The following is a 20,736-nucleotide window of genomic DNA, read 5'->3' on the forward strand; positions in this document are numbered from 1 at the left end:
ATTTTGCATTTATGTAAGGTCTTGAGAGGCCTTGACATGTTGCCTGTCAAATGGATATGTCCCTCTTCGAGGGGAATCTAGAACAAGGAGTCATAGAACCCCTACCGGGCAGAAAGAGGCCATTCAGCCCATCAAGTCTACACCAACCCTTTTGATCAGCATCCCACCCAGACCCAATCCCCATAACCCTGCATATTCCCCATGGCTAATCCACCTAACCTGCATGGATACTGTGGGCAATCTAGCTTGGTCAGTCCACTGAACTTGCGCATCTTTTGGACTATGGGAGGAAACTGGAGCACCTGCCGAAAACCCACAAGTCACTTTATAAAAATAGAGGAGCTCATTCAAGACAGAGATCAAGAGAATTTCTTTTTCCCCAGAAGGTCATGTGGCTTTGGAACTCTCTAAAAGGCAGAAGTAGAAACGTTGCCGATTTTTAAGGTAGAGGTAGGTAGATCCTTGATGAGCAAGGGAGGTGTGACAAGTCAGTGGTGGTAGGCAAGAAAATGGATTTGAGCTTGCAGCTGGGGTAGCCATGATTTTATCAGATGACAGAATGGGCTCGAGGGGCTGAATGACCTATTCCTCCTCATTTGCATGGAAAGTGGCAAATAATTTCCTGGAGCCTACATTCCTTTCTCAAACAATGCTGCAGAATATAACTTGTCTTTTGCTGAACCTAGGGGAGGTATGTAGCTATGCATATTTTAGCTGTCAAGTTTGCCCCAGCACATCCCAAAGCACTTCAGAAAGTATGCACAACCGGGAAGTGCTTTGGGATGTGCTGGGGCAGTGAGAGGTGTTATATAAGTATACGTTCTCATTTCCTTTGTTTATCTGGAGATGAGTCAATATTGGCTGGAATGCGGAGTCCACCTGAAGGTTCACTTGCTTTGGTTCTTGCTTTCGGCGTTTGTCATTCAGCAGCAGTCTGGAGAAAAGAAATTAAAAATATTATGTTTCTGTGTCAGCAGCGTCAATTTGCAGTGTAGCTCTCTCCCACCTAAGATGAAAGCTTGTGAGTTTGTAATCCAGGTAAACTCTCCAGTACTTAGGGAAGTGCAGCACTGTCTGATGTGCCATCTTTGTTATGAGGTCTTAGACCAGGAATCTAATTGCCTCCTTAGGTGGATGTAAATGATCACATGGCCTGGATTTTGAAGAAGGATTGGGGATTCTCCCTTATGTCCTGGCTAATAAGCAACCCACTACCAATCTCACTTAAACAGTTAGGTGGTCATTATCACATTGCTGCCCTTGGGAACTTGCTGTATGCAAATTGGTTGTATGTTTGCTAATTACATTGGTGACCACACTTCAGAAGGTACAAAATTGCTCATTAAAGTACTTTAATTTCCTGGCGTTGTCTTGGATGCTGAATGGTCTATTTTAATTTTCCAATATTATCTGTTTCTGATTCATTAACAGTTGGAATTTGTCTTTTCAGCACTAGTCGAAGGAAATGGGGTTGGCTGACCAGGAAATTTAGTCTGAGCCTTCAATCTCTTCAATGTTTCAGTCTCTTTACCACCTAATATAGTGATGGGGAGAGACAACAGAAGCTGGGGCTGTTTTCCTGACAGCAAAGAAAGCTAAGAGGAGATTGAATTGAATTGAATTGAATTGAATTGAATTGATTTAATTTATTGCCACGTGTACCTAAGTACAGTGAAAAGCTTTGTTTATGAGCAACACAGGCAGATCATAGTAAGCAAGAATATACAGATCCTAGGGTCGGGGAAAAAAATGATTAGAGGCATAACATTACGTCGCACAGTGTGTGTGCTAGGCAAGATCAGCATTATTTGCAGTTAGACAGTCCCTTCATCAGTCTAATAACAGCCAGGAAGAAGCTATTCCTGAACCTGCTAGTGTGAGAGCGTGTATGTGTGTGTTCAAGCTTCTGTATTTTCTGCCTGATGGAAGGGGTTGCAGGAGATATTTACCAGAGTACAATGAGTCTTTGATGATGTTGGCAGCCTTTCTGTGCCAACGAATCATGTAAATGGAGTCCTTGGAAGGAAGGTTAGCTTCGGTGATGGTCTGGGCTGTGCACACAACATTCTGTAGTTTCTTACGGTCCGGGGCAGGGCACTTGCCATACCAGGCCGGTATGCTTTCAATGATGCATCAGTAAAAGTTGGAGAGGGCCCTTACGGACATGCCGAATTTCCTGAGCTGCCTGAGGAAGAAGATGCATTGCTTTGCCTTCTTGACCATCACATTTGCATGGGGAGTCCAGAACAGGTGGTTGGTTATCATCACTCTTAGGAACATTAGAAGCTGAAGGGTTTTGATAGGGTAGATGGGTCAAAGCTGGTTTCGCAGGCAGGAGGAGATTGGTAATCAGATATCGAACATTTAATGTTAATTGGCAAAATATCCCAGGAGAAAATTTTTAAAAATTAATTAAAAAATACTTCTTCTGATTATCTCTAAAACGAATCTCAGGAATTCATGATCCTGTTATTGTTACCTGCTTTGATGGCCTCGCTGGAAACTCGAGACGCCTTTTGTTTGCAATGTAAAATGGGTGAAGGAAGCCTGGGTGGCCTTTACACTTGAAAGCTGAAAATGTGTTGCTGGAAAAGCGCAGCAGGTCAGGCAGCATCCAAGGAACAGGAGAATTGACGTTTCGGGCATAAGCCCTTCTTCAGGAATGAGGAAAGTGTGTCCAGCAGGCTAAGATAAAAGGTAGGGAGGAGGGACTTGGAGGAGGGGCTTTGGAAATGCGATAGGTGGAAGGGAGGTCAAGGTGAGGGTGATAGGCCAGAGTGGGGTGGGGGCGGAGAGGTCAGGAAGATGATTGCAGGTTAGGAAGGCAGTGCTGAGTTCGAGGGATTTGACTGAGACAAGGTGCGGGGAGGGGAAATGAGGAAACTGGAGAAATCTGAGTTCATCCCATGTGGTTGGAGGGTTCCCAGGCAGAAGATGAGGCGCTCTTCCTTCAACCGTCGTGTTGCAACGTTCTGGCGATGGAGGAGTCCAAGGACCTGCATGTCCTTGGTGGAGTGGGAGGGGGAGTTAAAGTGTTGGGCTACGAGGTGGTTGGGTTGGTTGGTCCGGGTGTCCCAGAGGTGTTCTCTGAAACGTTCCGCAAGTAGGCGGCCTGTCTCCCCAATATAGAGGAGGCCACATTGGGTGCAGCGGTTGCAGTAAATGATGTGCGTGGAGGTGCAGGTGAATTTGTGGTGGATGTGGAAGGATCCTTTGGGGCCTTGGAGGGAAGTAAGGGGGTAGGTGTGGGTGCAAGTTTTGCATTTTTGCGGTTGCAGGGGAAGGTGCCGGGAGTGGAGGTTGGGTTGGTGGGGGGTGTGGACCTGACGAGGGAGTCACGGAGGGAGTGGTCTTTTCGGAACGCTGATAGGGGAGGGGAGGGAAATATATCACTGGTGGTGGGGTCCGTTTGGAGGTGGCGGAAATGACGGCGGATGATACGTTGTACATGGAGGTTTGTCGGGTGGTAGGTGAGGACCAATGGGGTTCTGTCCTGGTGGCGGTTGGAGGGGCGGGGCTCAAGGGCAGAGGAGCGGGAAGTGGAAGAGATGCGGTGGAGGGCATCGTCGACTACGTCTGGCGGGAAATTGCGGTCCTTGAAGAAGGAGGCCATCTGGGTTGTACGGTTTTGGAATTGGTCCTCCTGGGAGCAGATGCGGCGGAGACGAAGGAATTGGGAATATGGGATGGCGTTTTTACAGGGGGCAGGGTGGGAGGAGGTGTAGTCTAGGTAGCTGTGGGAGTCGGTTGGTTTATAGTAAATGTCCGTGTCGATTTGGTCACCCGAGATAGAAGTGGAAAGGTCTAAGAAAGGGAGGGAGGAATCTGAGACGGTCCAGGTGAATTTGAGGTCGGGGTGGAAGGTGTTAGTAAAGTGGATGAACTGTTCAACCTCTTCGTGGGAGCACGAGGCAGCGCCGATACAGTCATCGATGTAGCGGAGGAAAAGGTGGGGGGTGGTGCCAGTGTAGCTGCGGAAGATGGACTGTTCCACATATCCTACGAAGAGGCAGGCATAGCTGGGGCCCATGCGGGTGCCCATGGCTACTCCTTTGGTTTGGAGGAAGTGGGAGGATTGGAAAGAGAAGTTGTTCAGAGTGAGGACCAGTTCAGTCAGTCGAAGGAGGGTGTCAGTAGAAGGGTACTGGTTGGTACGGCGGGAAAGGAAGAAGCAGAGGGCTTTAAGTCCTTCGTGATGGGGGATGGAGGTGTACAGGGACTGGATGTCCATGGTGAAGATAAGGCGTTGGGGACCGGGGAAGAAAGCTATACAAGAAATAGACTTATTCTCAATTAAACTGTCCATGCAGTAGGAGCATTATACCAAATCCATTTGTCCCAAAGCAGAAGTTGGCAGAAAATTGGGCAATTTATCATATGAGAACTGGCTGCCCTTCCAGACCAGAGAAAGCATGGGATTAAAAAGACTGTTCTTGGGTTGTTGCCAGAGGATGCACTCAGCGAGAGTTGTATGAGCACCCAGAACCTGAGTCCACTGCTGCACTTTAAGATCAGCATTTCCTTTGGTCCTTGGCTCTCTGCCCCATTATGGGTAATCTAAAATCTTGGGAAAATCCTAAATGTGGTCTGGCCTATTTCCCAAGGGTGCTGGATTTTGGAAACTGAATTGAGAGAAAAGTTAGGCTGTTCTGGATTGCAAGTTGGATTAGAAGCTGCAGTCTCAGGATACTGCTTGAACTTTCTAGTGCCCACACTTGGATTTGACTAATTTAATACCACAGTGGTACTTGAACTTGTGGTTTCTGGTCCAACGTCCTCTGATACCTTACCTGGAATAAGCATTCCAGATTTCCGAGCAGAGTTCAGGTGAGTTAGCACGCTGAGGCCAAGCTCGAAGCTTTAAGCAGCCTAACTGAACCTTGTTTTCTTCTCACCTTTTGCAGTGTGCAATGATGACCTGACCCACCAGTTCAAAGGCTTCACGGTAATGAACGAGGCTGAGCGGTATGATGCAGTCAGGCATTGCCGCTACGTTGATGAGGTTGTAAAAAATGCACCCTGGTCACTTTCGGCTGAGTTCCTGGAGATGCACAGGGTAAGGTTTATTTTTAATTCAAATGAATGCTGTCTGCCTCAGGAAGTTCAAACTGGCTTAAAGCACAATTCAGCAGCAATTTATCAAAGTGACTAGTTATTGCTAACAATGATGAGCTGTTTCTTCTCGTCCAGAACACTGCAACTAGAGGACGCTGCTGGCACGTGTAAGCAAATCAATATCTAACCTGTCCATTATCAGTTCCCTGCAAGTGGAAAGAGCGGCCAGGGTGAAGAGATGGTGGCATGATAGTGTCACTGGATTAGTAGTTCAGAGGCCCAGGCTAATGCCCTGGGGTATTGGGTTCAAATCCAACCACAGCAGCTGCTGGAGTTTAAATTCAATGAATCAAGTCTGGGATTAGAAGCCATTTCAGTCATTGCAACTGTGAAACTATCATCTATTGTCATAAGATTCCATCTGATTCACTAATGTCCTTCAGGGAAGTACTTGTAACTCCAGACCATATATTTGGCATGGGTGTCAATGGCTGGGCCAGCATTTCTTGCCCGTCCATAATTGTCTTTGAGAAGGTGATGGTGACCTGCCTCCTTGAATCTTATGGTCCACAGTACCATTGGCAAGGAAGTTTCAGGAATTTGAACTAACAACACTAAAGGAACAACAATATATTTCTAGGTGGTAGAGGTATGAAAAGAGCTGTTGTACGAGACTGTGTAAATAACTATAGTGCATCATGTAGATGTCATGATGCGTCAGTGGTGGTAGGGGTGCCAATTATTTTGTCCTGGATTGTGTCAAGCTTCGTGATCATTGTTGCGACTCCATCAATCCAGGCAATTGGGGAGAATTCCATCACAGTCCTGCGTGTGCCTTTTGATAGTGGAAAGACTTCTGGGAGTCAGGAGGCGAGTTACTCACCGCAATATTCCCAGCCTCTGACCAACTCTTGTTGCTGTACTATCTGTACGGCTGGTTCAATTCAGTTTCTAGTTTGTGGAAACTCCAGCATGGGAGGAGGGGGGTGTGTGTATGCTTTAGTGATGCTGGTGCAATTGAATGTCAAGATGCGATCGTTAGACTTTCTCTTATTGGAGATGACTATTGCTTAGTACCTATGTGTGCGATATTATTCACCATTTATCAGCCCATACCTGAATGCTGTATATGGATGTATGTTTCAAATTATGTTTCACATCGTGCTGTCGTCATTGAAACACTCCTCTTTGAAACTAATGATGGAAGGATGAGCTTGCAGAAGATGGCTATCCTGGCAGTAATATCTTTGAATTAAGATTATTGAGCTCCAAAGAACACAATCTGCTAGGTATGACTTCAACCAAAATAGTGTTTTCCCAATTTTCCATTGACTTCAGCTTTGCTAGGCCACCTCATGACTCTAGATATGCCAAACCACTTCACAGGTTTTGATGTACTTTTGGAGTACGGTCACTGTTTTAGGGACTGAAGCAATCAGTTCTCTTAGTTGCTAAAAACCGAAATGTGATAATGACCAGATGATCTGTATTCGTAATGATGATGCTTGAGGAATAGAGTCATAGAGATGTACAGCATGGAAACAGACCCTTCGGTCCAACCCGTCTATGCCGACCAGGTATCCCAACCCAATTTAGTCCCACCTGCCGCACCCGGCCCATATCCCTCCAAACCCTTCGTATTCATATACCCATCCAAATGTTGCAATTGTATCAGCCTCCACCACTTCCACTAGCAGCTCATTCCATACACGTACCACCCTCTGCGTGAAAAAGTTGCCCCATAGGTCTCTCTTATATCTTTCCCCTCTCACCCGAAACCTATGCCCTCTAATTCGGGACTCCCCGACCCCAGGGAAAAGACTTTGTCTATTTATCCTATCCATGCCCCCCCATAATTTTCTGAACCTCTATAAGGTCACCCTTCAGCCTCCGACGCTCCAGGGAAAACAGCCCCAGCCTGTTCAGCCTCTCAGTGTAGCTCTGATCCTCCAACCCTGGCAACATCCTTGTAAATCTTTTCTGAACCCTTTCAAGTTTCACAACATCTTTCCGATAGGAAGTTGACCAGAACTGCATGCAATATTCCAACAGTGGCCTAACCAATGTCCTACAGCTGCAACATGACCTCCCAACTCCTGTACTCAATACTCTGACCAATAAAGGAAAGCATACCAAATGCCGCCTTCACTATCCTATCTACCTCGACTCCACTTTCAAGGAGCTATGAACCTGCACTCCAAGGTCTCTTTGTTCAGCAACACTCCCTAGGACCTTACCATTAAGTGTATAAATCCTGCTCCCAAAATGCAGCACCTCGCATTTATCTGAATTAAACTCCATCTGCCACTTCACAGCCCATTGGCCCATCTGGTCCAGATCCTGTTGTAATCTGAAGTAACCCTCTTCACTGTCCACTACACCTCTAATTTTGGTGTCATCTGCAAACTTACTAACTGTACCTCTTATGCTCGCATCCAAATCATTTATGTAAATGACAAAAAGTAGAGGACCCAGCACCGATCCTTGTGGCACTCTACTGGTCACAGGCCTCCAGTCTGAAAAACAACCCTCCACCACCACCCTCTGTCTTCTACCTTTGAATAAATTTTGTCCAAGGAGTCTTGTCTCCTTGTTATTCATTCACAAGACATCTTGATAGCAGGAGATTCAACAATGGTAATGCCGTTGAATGTCAAAAGGTGATTCCTCATTGTCTTAATGGCATGAGTGTTACTTGTCACCTACTGGACTAAGATTGAATGTTGTCTAGATCTTGCTACATTTGAATGCTGACTGATTCAATAGCTGAGAAGTTGTAAATGGTGCTTAACATTATGCTGTCATCTATGAACATCCCCTCTTCTGACTTTATGGTGGAGATGAAGTTATTTAATGAAGCAGTGGTGATGGTTAGGCCCAGGACAGTACCTTGGAGATCTCTTGCAGGGATGTTCTTGAATTGAAACGATTGACTTCCAGTGGCCATCACCACCATTAATTGTGTTAGGTATGACTTCAACCAGCGAAGAGTTTCCCTTTCTGATGAAGACTTCAGTTTTCAGACTAGTGCAATAGCATTTCCACATTCGTGTCAGAGGACAGTCAGAGCCTTGGTTTAACACTGATCTGAAATATAGCATTTCTGATAGCATACTGTCAGTAGTCTTGACTTAGATTTTTGTGCTCAAGTTTTGCGGTGGATTAAACTCTCAGTCACTTTACTCTGAGATTTATAAAGGCAACTCCTCATGTGTTTATTTCATTGTGCATGTGAACTGGCTGCTATTCCAGTGTGAGAACTTAAGGTATTGCATTGTCAGAGTCAGTGCCAAAACTAGCAGTGTGGCACTCTAGTGTAATTACAATGTGACAGGTCTATGTAGATAGTTGTAGTGATGAATATTCAAGTCGGAAGTTGTAATGAAAGAAGCTGACACAGTATGTGACAAAGGAAATTTAGAAAATAAGGCCCTAAGGGCAGCAGATGCTCATGTACACGAGTGGGAACTATTAGATGCTACAAGAAATTCTGAAGTGAATTTTTTGATATCAGACTTTAAGTTTTTTTTTCTGTTGCAGATAGACTTTGTGGCTCATGATGACATCCCATATTCCTCCGCAGGAAGCGATGATGTTTACAAACACATTAAAGACGCAGGTATGTATATAGAACATAGAACAGTACAGCACAGTCCAGGCCCTTCGGCCCTTAATGTTGTGCTGACCTTTTATCCTCCTCTAAGATCAAATTAACCTACATACCCTTCATTTTACTATCATTCATGTGCTACCCAAGAGCCACTTAAATGTCCCTAATGTATCTGACTCTACTATTATGGCTAGCAGTGCATTCCACGCACCCACCACTCTGAGAGAAGAACCTACTTCTGACATCTCCCTTAAAACTTCCTCCAATCACCTTAAAATTATACCCCCTCTTGATAGCTATTTCTGCCCTGGGAAAATGTCTCTGACTATTCATTCTATCTATGCCTCTCATCATCTTGTACACTTCTATCAAGACACCTCTCATCCTTCTTCACTCAGTGAGAAAAGCCTTTGCTCCCTCAATCTTTCTTCATAACACATGCCCTCCAGTCCAGGTAGCATCCTGGCAAATCTCCTCTGCACCCTCTGTAAACTTCCACGTCCTTCCTGTGACAAGAACTGAACACAATATTCCAAGTGTGGTCTAACCAGGGCTCTATAGACCTGCAGAATAACCTCACAACTCTTAAACTCAATCCCCCTGCTAATGAAAGCCAGCACACCATATGCCTTCTTTACCTATCAACTTGGGTGGCAACTTTGAGGGATTTCTGAACATGGACCTCAAGATCTCTCTGTTCCTCCACACTGCCAAGAATCCTGCCTTTAACTCTGTATTCTGCATTTAAATTTGATCTTCCAGAATGAATCACTTCACGCTTTTCCAGACTGAACTCTATCTGCCACTTATCAGCCAAGTTCTGCATCTTGTCCAATCCTCTCCAATAATTTGCCCATCACAGATGTAAGACTGACTGGTCTGTAATTCCCAGGGTTATCCCTATTCCCTTTCTTGACAAGGGAATAACATTTGCCACCCTCCAATCACCTGGAACCACTCCAGAGGACGCAAAGATCATCGGCAAAGGCTCAGCAATCTCTTCCCTAGCACCTTGGATATATCCTGTCTGGTCCAAGGGACTTGTATATCCTTTTTAAAAAAAATTCAGCATATTCTTCTTCTTAACATCAAAGTATTTGAGCATATCAGCCTGTTTCATACTGTCCTCACAAACAACAAGGTCCCTCTCAGTCACAAATACTGAAGCAAAGTACTCATTAAGTACATCCCCAACCTCCTCCGACTCTAGGCACAAGGTCCTCTCCATTATCCCTGAGCAGTCCTATCCTCCACTCTGGCTATCCTCTTAAACACCTTAGGGTTTTCCTTAATCCTGCACGCTAAAGCTTTTTCGTGTCCCCTTCTAGTTCTCCTAATTCCATTCTTCAGTTCCTTCCTGGCTACCTTGTAACCCTCTAGAGCCCTGTATGATCCTTGCTTCCTCAACCTTAATTAAACTTCCTTCTTCCTCTTGACTAGATGTTCTACATCCCTTGTCACCCAAGGTTCCTTCTCCCTATAATCCCTTCCTTGCCTCAGTGGGACAAATCTATCCAGCACTATCAGCAAGTGCTCCCTGAACAATCTCCACATTTCTGTCATGCATTTTCCTGAGAACATCAATTCCCAATTTAGGCATCCCAGTTCCTGCCAAACAGCATTGCCATTCCCCCTCCCCTAATTAAATACTTCCCCTACCTTTTGTTGCTGAGACTGTGTTCATTGGGTACCCATTCTTTCTCAATACAAACCCAAACAAGCAAACAAAACACGTCCAGAAACCCTAGCCACTCTCCCCTACATCAAAGACATCTCGGAAATGACTGCCAGACTAAGACGCCTTGGCATCATGGTAGCCCACAAACCCACCAACACACAAAAACAGCAGCTAATGAACTTGAAAAACCCGATACAGACAATGAGCAAAACTAACGTCATTTACAAAATACCAGGCAAGGACTATGACAAACAGGCAGAAAACTAGCCACCAGGATACATGAACACCAACTAGCCACAAAAAGACGTGACCCTCTCTCACGAACATCCTCATATATGGATGAGAAAGGAAATCACTTCGACTGGGACAATACATCATTCCTAGGACAAGCCAAACAAAGACATGCATGATAATTCCTAGAAGCATGGCATTCCAACCGGATCTCTATCAACAAACACATCGAGTTAGACCCCATCTACCACCCCCTGAGAAAAGGAACAGGAAGTGACTTCACCACAGGAAATAGCATCACCACAGGAAATGACATCACCAACCCAAAGAAACCCAAACATATAAATAGAAAGCAGCAATTTTCAGCATTGCTTTGCATGTGGTCCACTGAAGATGTTACCTAGTAAGGTAACGAAATATCTGGAAATGAACCTTTCAGCTCAGCGAGCAAACCTACATCAAAACTTCAACCTGAGCTACAAATCTTCTCAAAACTCACTTCCCCTACTGTCTGTTTCTATTTCTCTCCATGAGTATAGTAAAGGTCAGAGAGTTGTGATCACTATCACTGAAATGCTCTCCCACTGAGAGTTCTGAGACCTGGCCTGGTTTGTTGCCAAGCACCATATCCAATATGGCCTCCCCTCTAGTTGGCCAATCTACATATTGTCAGGAATCCCTCCTGAACACGCAGACAAAAATTGCTCCATCCAAACTATTTGAATAAGGAGGCTCCAATCAATATTGGGGAAGTTAAAGTCACCCATAACAACAACCTTGTTACTTCTGCACTTTGCCAAAATCTTCCTCCCAATCTGCTCCTCTCTGTCTCTGTTGCTATTGGGGGGGGGGTCTGTAGAAAACTTCCCATAAAATGACTGCTCTTTTCCTGTTGGTTTGAAGATAGGTGGCTCTCCAGGTTCAGGATATTAGGACGTGTAATAGGCCATTTGACCCCTTGAGCATACTCCACCATTTGATAAAAAAAATACTGATTTGAGTGTAGTCTCTACTCTCCTAGTTTTTGAACATATGTATGAGGTGTATTCAGAGAGCATTTGGCCCCTAGAACCTGCTCTGCTATTTGATGATGTCAGGCTGCTCTCACTGTGACTTCTATTTTCTTGTCTGTCCCTTGTATCTTTTCACTCCCTTGTCAGACAGAAATTTGTGTAATCTACATTTGAAATTATCCAAAGAACCTTCCTAAACTGTTCTCTGGGCAAGCCAATTTCATAAAGTGACAACTGTTGTAGAGGAAAAAAATGGCTTCACCTCTGTATTAAGTGGGGTTCCCTTGTTCTTAAGACGTACTCCCTAGTTCTAATCTTGCCCACAAGAGAAAACGTTTCAGTATCTACCCTGTCAATTTTCTCCAAATTATTAATGTTTAATTAGATTGCTTTTCATTTCATCTAATCTCCAACTGATAATGCCTAGCCCGTCCACCCTTTCCTCATCAGACAACTCACCCATCCCAGGGATGGCTTAAGTGAACCTTCTCTGCACTACTAATGCAATTGTATTCTTTCTGAAATAAGGAGACTGTACGCTATTCCCAAGGTGGTGTCGTTGCCTTGTGCAGCAAGAGCCAAACTTCCATAATTTCAGAAACATAAAACATTAGAGCCAGAGTAGGCCATTCAGCCCTTTGAGTTTGCTTCGACATTCAGTGCAATCATGATGGATCATCCAACTCCCATCAGTCTTCCTGCTTTCTTTCATACCCTTTGATTCCGTTAGCCCCAAGAGCTATTTCTGACTCCTTCTTGAAAACATTCAATGTTTTGGCCTTAAGGACTCATGGCAGAAAATTTCACAGACTCACCACTTTCTAGGTGAAGATATTTCTCTTGTCTCAGCCCTATTTGGCCTACCTCGTTTCCTTAGACTCTGACCCCTGGTTCTGCACTCCCCGGTCATTGGGAACATGGTGTCTCATCCTCTTAAAATTTTATAGGTTTCTTTTGAGATCCCTCCTCATTCTTCTGAAGTGAATATGTTCCTCATGTACTGCATTCCATTCTCCTTGCATGAACAGTAACATTGCAGCTGTCTTCCTAATTACTTGCTGCACTGACATATGCACTTGTTGAGATTCATGTACCAGGAAACCTGGATTCCTATGTCCCACAGTGTTCTGAAATCTCTCTCCATTTAAATAATATGCTGCTTTTCATTCATAGCTACCAAAATGGATAAGTCCTAAATTATAATGAATCTGCCAAACTTTTGCCAACTCACTCAACCTATCTGTATGCCTTTGCAATCTCCTTGTATTCTCGTCAAAAATTATTTTCCAATTTAGCTTTGTCACATCAGCACGTTTAGCAACTGTACATTTGGTTTCTTCATCCAAATCATTGATATGCCATATATACTCATGTAAAAGTCAAATTTTGTAGACTTTTTTTTTATGGGGTTGACTATTACAAGGATACTGCTATTGAGGGGCTGAAATTGACGCTACAGTCCACAATACAGTATTACTAGCACAAGTCCATTTAATCTGTAAACAAATAAAGGAAAAAAACACACCGAATTACCGTAGTATGATTATATTCCATGAGTGCTACAGGGGAACTGAGCTCAGCTGAGCTGTACCCAAAGGGAGTTTGCCACCTGAATCCTAAACTTTCGCAGCAAATTGGTATGAATTGTACATCAAAACACATAATAACACAAAAAAATCATGTTGATCTGTTATTTAAAAGTTGACCCTCTATTTTTGGCCAAAAATCTGGAATTTTCATATATGTAAAAGTCAACCCTTGTTCTTCACAGATCAACATTTGATTCAAGGTATTATCCTGTACATTAATGTTACAGTGGGGAAATGATTTTGTTGTGTTATTATATCTGTTCAATGCACCTACTCTTTTCATATTTCCCATTATTAATTTCCAGACACATTCTGCAGGATGAATGCTCTCTTGAATTTGTTTTTGCCTTAATATATATTTTTGTTACTCGCTAGCTTTCTCTTGAACCCAACTTCTCCTCAGTTTTTTTAAAGTCATTCTTTGACTTTTTTTATGTGCTGTCCATTTCTCTAACCTGCCACTAATTTTCATTGAATTGTACACTTTTCCTTTTAATTTGTTCCTGTATTTAACTTCCATAGATGGTAATGGGTGGTTCATCTTTTTCCTTGAGTCTTTCTCACTGGAAGGTATGTTTGCTGTGTATGAAATATCTGTAAATGTCTGCAACCGCATCTTTTCAGACCTATCCTTAACCTAATTTTCTAGTACACTTCAGTCAGCTTTATCTTTATACTCTCAATTACTTTAATTTAAATTTGAAATGCTCTGGACTCAATTTTCTCATCCTCAAATTGAATCTGAAATTGTTATGGTCACTATAACCTAAACATGCCATTGCTAAAAAGTCTTAAATTAATCCTGTTTCATTGCATATTACTAGGTCAAGAGTAGCCTGTTCCCTGGCTGTAGAATGAACTGTTCTATATAATTGTCCTGAAAATTCTTACTATCTGTTTTCGTGTTTTTTAGTAGCTTTCTCTTGTACGTTAATTCTCCTTTATTAGTCACTCTTTTGATTTTGTTTTGACAGTGTTCAATTTTTTGACCTATGAGTTCAACTTCCAGCCTAATTTTGCCAATCTGATTCAACCAATCTATTTGTAGATTGGAAAAGAAAATTCCCAAAGATATTTCTGGACCTTTCTCATAAGCCACTGTTTTTATTTTCTGTTCCCGAGTTAATCTACTGTTTGGATACCCATGACTACTCCCACCAATAACATCTTACCTTTGCTGTTTCTTATCTCTAACCTAATAAATTCTGCGTCTTGACCTTTAGAACTAAGGTTGTGGCTTCTGCTGGTTTACTGTGATCTTTATACACATAAGATAAGCATGATAGACCTTTAGTTGGAATGCTGGAATTTGTTTCAAGCATTCCAAGGTCAGCATAGCAAGATACAGGGTAAATATTTCTCAGTACCAAATCTTACTGTACTGCTGACGTACTTTCTTAGTTCAAGCTGTCCACTATGGTGATTTGTTTGGATGGCCAGGGAGAAATTATTTCCTCTGGCTGGGGAATGCAGAGCAAAAACATAGCCTTAAAACGTTGCTTGAAATACATTTTAATGGCATAAAATCAGTACTCACTCAGAGAGTCAGTGCAGTCACTGGCCAAATGGTGGTGGCCGAGTGGTATTATTGCTGTATTATTAATCCAGAGATCTAGGTAATGTTATGGGGACCTGAGTTCATGTCTCCACTATGGCAGATGGTGGATTTCAATAAAAATCTGGAATTAAGAGTCTAATAGCCATTATTAGTTGTCAGAAAAACCCATCTGGTTCTTTAATGTTCTTCTTAGGGAAGGCAATCTGCGATCCTTACTGGTCTGACCTATGTGCGAGTCCAGACCCACAGCAATGTGGCTGCCACTTAACTATCTTCTGGACAATTAGGGCTGGTCAGCAACGCCCACATTCCATGAATGAATTTTTAAAAATCTATACTGCCCTCTTTTTCTTATTTTTATTATTGTGCATTATCCTACAGTAACATAACACCATAGACAGCAAAATGCCTTCTGTCTGACCAGGCCATCAAACCACAGTGTTCACTTGATGCATTTTAATTCCTAAATCTGAATCTGTTTGTTGTCTGACTCTTTCTGGAATTTGGTTCATGTTTTCTTGCCTCCACTGGTAACACTGCACTGAGTAAGCAGGATTGCCATTTCCAACTACCTCATCCTTGCTGAGTTAACCATTGTGCACATGATTCATGCAAGAGCAATCAAAAAGAGAGGGCCTGTTACTTGATAGTTAGGAACTTGGATCTTGTTGAAGTTGTCAAAGTTGTTCATCTTTTGTATGTCGGGACAAACACAGAAACGCTAAATTTCAAACAGCAGCAGTTTGTAGGAAGGGGCAATGGGTATTGATTGGTTGGCATGTTGACTGTTGGATAAGACATTGCCATGGGGCAGTGCCAGTTGTCCAATCTCGAAGCTTTACTAAAGAAGGCACAGGATTGAAAATGTTCCTTTTGTTTACAGAGGCTGTATTCCTGCAGGTCTATGTATTTCTCAGCCAGTCAGATTTGGTTAGCTAGCTAGTCAGCATCTCTCTTCTTCTGCACTATAAGTTGCTGTGATTATTTGTTTGAAATTCGCCTTGATGAGTGTAAGACAAAAGCCTTTGACGACATAGCTCAGTTTTCAGCAATGTTTGAGCCTCGCAATTGTACAGATACTCAAGCAGTTGAATATTTGACTGTTGTCAGCTGTGGTTCAGTGGATATCATCTTACCTCTGAATCAGAAGGTCATGGCTTCGTGATGCATTTCAGAGAATGGAGTTCATAAACCAGACTGATTTTTCAGCATTTGTGCTATCAGATTTTTTGATCAAATGTTAAACCAAGGCCCAGTCTGCCCTGTCAGGTCAATGTGAAGTATGCCATTTAACTATGCCATTTAAAGAGCAGGGGAATTATCTCTGTCCAATACAGCAAAACAGATTATGTGATGTCACAACGATGTTTGTGGGAGCTTGCTGTGTGAAAATAGGCTGCTTTGTGTTCTCCATCTAATAAATGCACTTAGCCATAAAGGACTTTAGGGTTGTTTGAAGTGTTGAACGGTGTTTTTCAACCGGTACCAGGGAATATTTCACGGTTGAATGATCTCCTAAACATTCTACTCTGTGTGACCTACAGGTATGTTTGCCCCAACTCAAAGAACAGAAGGAATCTCCACATCAGATATCATTACCAGAATTGTGCGGGATTATGACGTATACGTGCGCAGAAATCTCCAGCGTGGTTACACTGCCAAGGAGCTTAATGTCAGCTTTATAAATGTGAGTAGTCATTCCCGGAGATTCATTCCCATGTTCCATGCTCACTTCTGGCATTGGCAGTAAGCTTTTTAATCATCAAGCTTTGGCTGTAAAGAACCACCTGAGTCAGTGAAAGACACCTGCACTGCACACCCCCCCCCCCCCTCCCCCCTCGCCCAAGTAGCCTCACCACTGCCTGCACTGGACCCGCCAATGGAGCAGTTGCCACTCTTTAGGCACCACCTCTTCATGGCTGGGCATGCTATGTCAATGCTGCCACCGATACCGATGCCAGGTCTTTTGCTCCATTGACTCCACCACCAGGAATCCCCAGCTCAATTGTTGGCTCAATAACGTCAGAAATTCCAGTTCCAGGCACACCACATTGCGACCATTGCAGCCAGGGCCTTGCCAACACCAGAAGACCTCGTTCCAGACCGACTGCAACCAGGAGTCCCTGGCTCCACTGCTGAGCCAGGTGCCGCCATTGTCTCGCCATACGTCCCGCTGTGGCGACCCTCTTCCGTGATGTTGCCTTGCAGGTGCCGCCATTTTGAAACGTTCACTGCTTCCTCTGATCACTGGAGGAGCCTTGCTGCCGCTGCCACTGCCACTGCCAGCCCTAAATCGCCAGGAGGGCACCCTTGCCACCTCCAGGCCCAAACACCAGGAGGGCGTCCCTGCCTCCGCCAGGCCCAAACACCGGGAGGGTGTCCCTGCCACGCCAAGCCCAAAAGCCGGGAGGGCGTCCCTGCCTCCGCCTGGCCGAAACACCGGGAGGGCGTCCCTGCCTCCGCCAGGCCGAAACACCGGGAGGGCGTCCCTGCCTCCGCCAGGCCGAAACACCGGGAGGGCGTCCCTGCCACCGCCAGGCCCAAACACCGGGAGGGCGTCCCTGCCACTGCCAGGCCCACTTACCGGGAGAGGGTGGGGGGGGGTGTCCCTGCCGCTGGTACCACCACCTCTGACTGACTCCACTCCAAAACGTGGCCCTCTGTAGCTGCCACACTGATTTCGCCTGCTAATCCACCACAAAAGGCTCCAAATAAAAAATAAGCAAAAGAGGAAAAATGAAGTACAAAGAAAAGAAACAGTGCATGGGAGCAGCTGAGCCCCGGGCAAGAGCCTGCACGCAGCCCTGCTATTCCACCATCACCTTCTTCACAACACTGCTCCAGTGAAACAGTTAGGAGGAGGAGCCTTGGTCACAATGAGGGCAAAGACAAGAATTTAATGGAGTATGTAAGGAGAAACTTCCCCTGGCGGGAAGGGTCAGTAAGCAGACTTAAGATAATTGGCAAAGACAATACTGGGGAGTTAAGAACTTTTATTAGTATGCACTGAGTTATGATCGGAATGCATTACTAAAAGGCTGGTCTTCTGCAATCTAGTGTACTCTCTTCCTTGCTGTGTGCTGTCATGCACTCATGTTTTCTCTCTCTCTCTCTCTCTCTCTCTCTCTCTCTCTCTGTGTGTCTCTCTCTCCGTCTGTGTGTCTCCCTCTCTGACTGTCTGTCGCGCGCGCTCTCTCTCTCCCCCCCTCTCTCTCTCTCTGTCTGTGTGTCTCTCCCTCTCTGTCTTTGTCTGTCTCTCTCTCGCGCACGCGCTCTCCCTCCCTCCCTCTCTCCCTCCCTCCCTCTCTGTCTCTCTGTCTCTCTCTCTCTATGTCTGTCTCTGTCTCTCTCTCTCTCTCTCTCTCTGTCTCACTCCACCTGCTCCACATTTCCTCTCATGCTTAACTCTTGTGCTCTCATGCTCCTGCTCACTTTCTGTTGTGCTGTTGCTTTCTGTCTCTTCCTTTCATGTTCTCTGCTTTCCAGGAAAAGAAATACAACTTGCAAGAAAGAGTTGACAAAGTGAAGCAGAAAGTTAAAGATGTGGAGGAGAAGTCGAAGGAGTTTGTTCAGAAGGTTGAGGAGAAAAGCATTGATCTGATTCAGAAATGGGAGGAAAAGTCAAGAGAATTCATCGGAAACTTCCTGGAGATGTTTGGGCCGGAGGGAGCCTTGGTAAGGATTTTCCCAATTAGCGGCACAGTTCAGTAACAATAAATGTAAGAATGATTGAGAGGAGAAGAGTTTATTTGGTTATCATCAGAATCCCAATTCCTGGCCCCAGACTCTCTGTCTCTAAATGATTTCATAAACTTTATCCATTAGCGGTGAGGCACATGAAATCCTTCCAAACAGCAAAGACGTATAGCTGAAGTTCGACTCTCTCTGGGAGCAAGGTAAACATAATCATTTGCAGTTTCTTTGTTTTGTATTTAAAAGATTTAAAAGGGCATCACTTTCCTACTTTCTTCAAATAAATAGAACTTTACCCTGGAAGGAGGTAAATCAAATCTGGAGTTGTTGAGTAAGTTGGACTTCAATAGATGGAAGAAACTTAAAAGAGCTACACCAAAGGATTGTTTTGTTAATAAGGGCACCACTGGGTACAATAAAACATGATGAAAAGAGCAGGATAGTTTAAGAAAGAATTCTAACTCAATGGAAGATTACATGTTATGATGAAAAAGAAACTCACATTTATATAGCATTGTTCACCTCTGAACTCTCCAAAGAGCTGATTACTTTGAATTATGGTCAATATATTAATGTTAATAAGACAGAGAACACCAAGAGAATAAGGCCTTTAATGATCAGGGAACACTTATTTTCTCTATGTAACTAATTTCAAGTTGAGGCTGGAAGACAGGCTGCCTTTTCTTCATTCTTCCATGGAATGACGGTGCCACTAGGAAGTTCAACATTTGTTTCCCATCCCTGTAAGTGTCATGGGAATGTCTCACTAGAGCTGCAATTCAGAGTCAACCACATTGCTGTGGGTCTAGAGGACCATGTAGGTCAGACCAGGTAAGGATGGCAGGTACTCCTACCTAAAGGACATTATTTAATCAGAAGGATATTTACAATTGACCATTTTCACAGTCACATGACTGACACTTTTAAGTCCAGATTTGAAAAATAAATTGCTGGAATTTAATTTCCACCATCTGTCATGGTGCAATTTAAACCTTTGTCCCCCAGAACATTACCGTGGATTATTAGTCCAATGATATTGCGACCTTGCCACCACCTCCTTCCCTATACAAAATTCCATCCAAACTGGTGAGAATGAGATGCTAGCCAATGAAGGCACAGCTCTAATGGAAGGGTGCAAAGTTTATCTGTTCAATAAGCTCAAGGGAGGAAGGCTGTAGGCAGATGGGGCTAGTTTAGCTTGGGATTATGATTGACGTGGACTGGTTGGACTGAAGGGTCTGTTTCCATGCTGGGTGACTGTTTGACTCTGGGAGAAGATTTGCATTGAGTTTAAAACCTTTCAGAATTTCAGGATGTACCAAGTGAGATATACTGCCAGTGAAGCGCTTTTGAAGCGCATTCACTATTATAATGTGGAGAAACATGATAGCCACAGTAAAATCCCACAAGCATCCATGTGGCATAACCTGCTCTGTCTTATGGTAAATGTTGAATGACTTGAGACACTAAGGCGAACTCCCCGGCTCCTCTTCTAAACAATACCCGCAACATCTTTGGTTTCTATCTCAGGGCAGAAAATGTCTTGATTTAATTCTAACAGACTGCATCTCTGATACAGCAGCACCCCCACTGAATACAGCATTGGAATGTGAGCCTTCATTTTGTACTTGGGTCTCTGGAATCTAGGACAAAGCTGCCATCTACATGGCTGTACAGCCAGAGATGGAAAATGAAGTCTGGCTTTGAAGCAACTAGGGACTTTGAGGTGGAATGAAAGTAACAAGAAAGCTTGTGAATCTATTAGAAAGCTACAAACAGCTAACAAATACAGCATTGTCTGATACAGCATCAAGGAACTGGAGAGGCATTAGCCATGAAACCAATGAATGTAGCTGGGTCCAAAATAATACAAGCCCAAGAGGAATGCTTCTGCTTGGGTATGCAGTTGGAGTCGGTGCAACATGTTTAAAGAACGAGAGGGGGAGGATACGATAGTGGTGTCTTTTGATGAGAGAAATAAATAAAAGGAATTAAAAACTATATTGGTGAGGTGACCTTCCTCTATGGGGAAGAGACAATTGAGAGCTTTTGTTCAGTGTGATCTGGTGAGGGGTTCAGACGGCATGGATTGGGAGGAACCATTGGTGAAATAATCAGAAAACAAAGGGCAATGTTGCAAAGGAAGCAGTGAATAGATGAAGAATCCCTTTATATAGTGCATGGTTAAGATCTGTAATGCACTGCCAGATTTTTTTATTCATTATACGTGGGATATAGATGTTGCTGACTGAGCTAGAATTAATTCCCCATTTGTAATTGCTCTTGAGAAAGTGGTAGTGAGCTGCTTT

At 43.9% G+C, this 20,736-nt stretch overlaps 2 protein-coding genes across 2 annotated transcripts in view; one reads left to right on the forward strand and one right to left on the reverse strand.

The window, feature by feature from the left end:
- The window catches only part of LOC122556127 (uncharacterized), a 142,631-nt gene that overhangs the window by 43,506 nt on the left and 78,389 nt on the right, over window positions 1–20,736 (reverse strand). The window contains exons 10-11 of the mRNA XM_043702602.2: window positions 16,687–17,439; window positions 820–934 (exon numbers count right to left, since the gene is read on the reverse strand). Coding sequence (XP_043558537.2) covers window positions 820–934; window positions 16,687–17,439 — 868 coding nt within the window. The remainder of the gene's footprint in view (window positions 1–819; window positions 935–16,686; window positions 17,440–20,736) is intronic.
- LOC122556129 (choline-phosphate cytidylyltransferase A-like) overlaps window positions 1–20,736 on the forward strand; it is a 53,359-nt gene that overhangs the window by 24,062 nt on the left and 8,561 nt on the right. Inside the window, exons 5-8 of the mRNA XM_043702603.2 lie at window positions 4,905–5,056; window positions 8,596–8,674; window positions 16,279–16,421; window positions 18,221–18,409. Coding sequence (XP_043558538.2) covers window positions 4,905–5,056; window positions 8,596–8,674; window positions 16,279–16,421; window positions 18,221–18,409 — 563 coding nt within the window. The remainder of the gene's footprint in view (window positions 1–4,904; window positions 5,057–8,595; window positions 8,675–16,278; window positions 16,422–18,220; window positions 18,410–20,736) is intronic.

The sequence above is a fragment of the Chiloscyllium plagiosum genome, unplaced genomic scaffold, assembly GCF_037043375.1.
Source record: "Chiloscyllium plagiosum isolate Xiang-an unplaced genomic scaffold, Cpla_swu_hap1 HiC_scaffold_13, whole genome shotgun sequence".
Lineage (NCBI taxonomy): Eukaryota > Metazoa > Chordata > Chondrichthyes > Orectolobiformes > Hemiscylliidae > Chiloscyllium > Chiloscyllium plagiosum.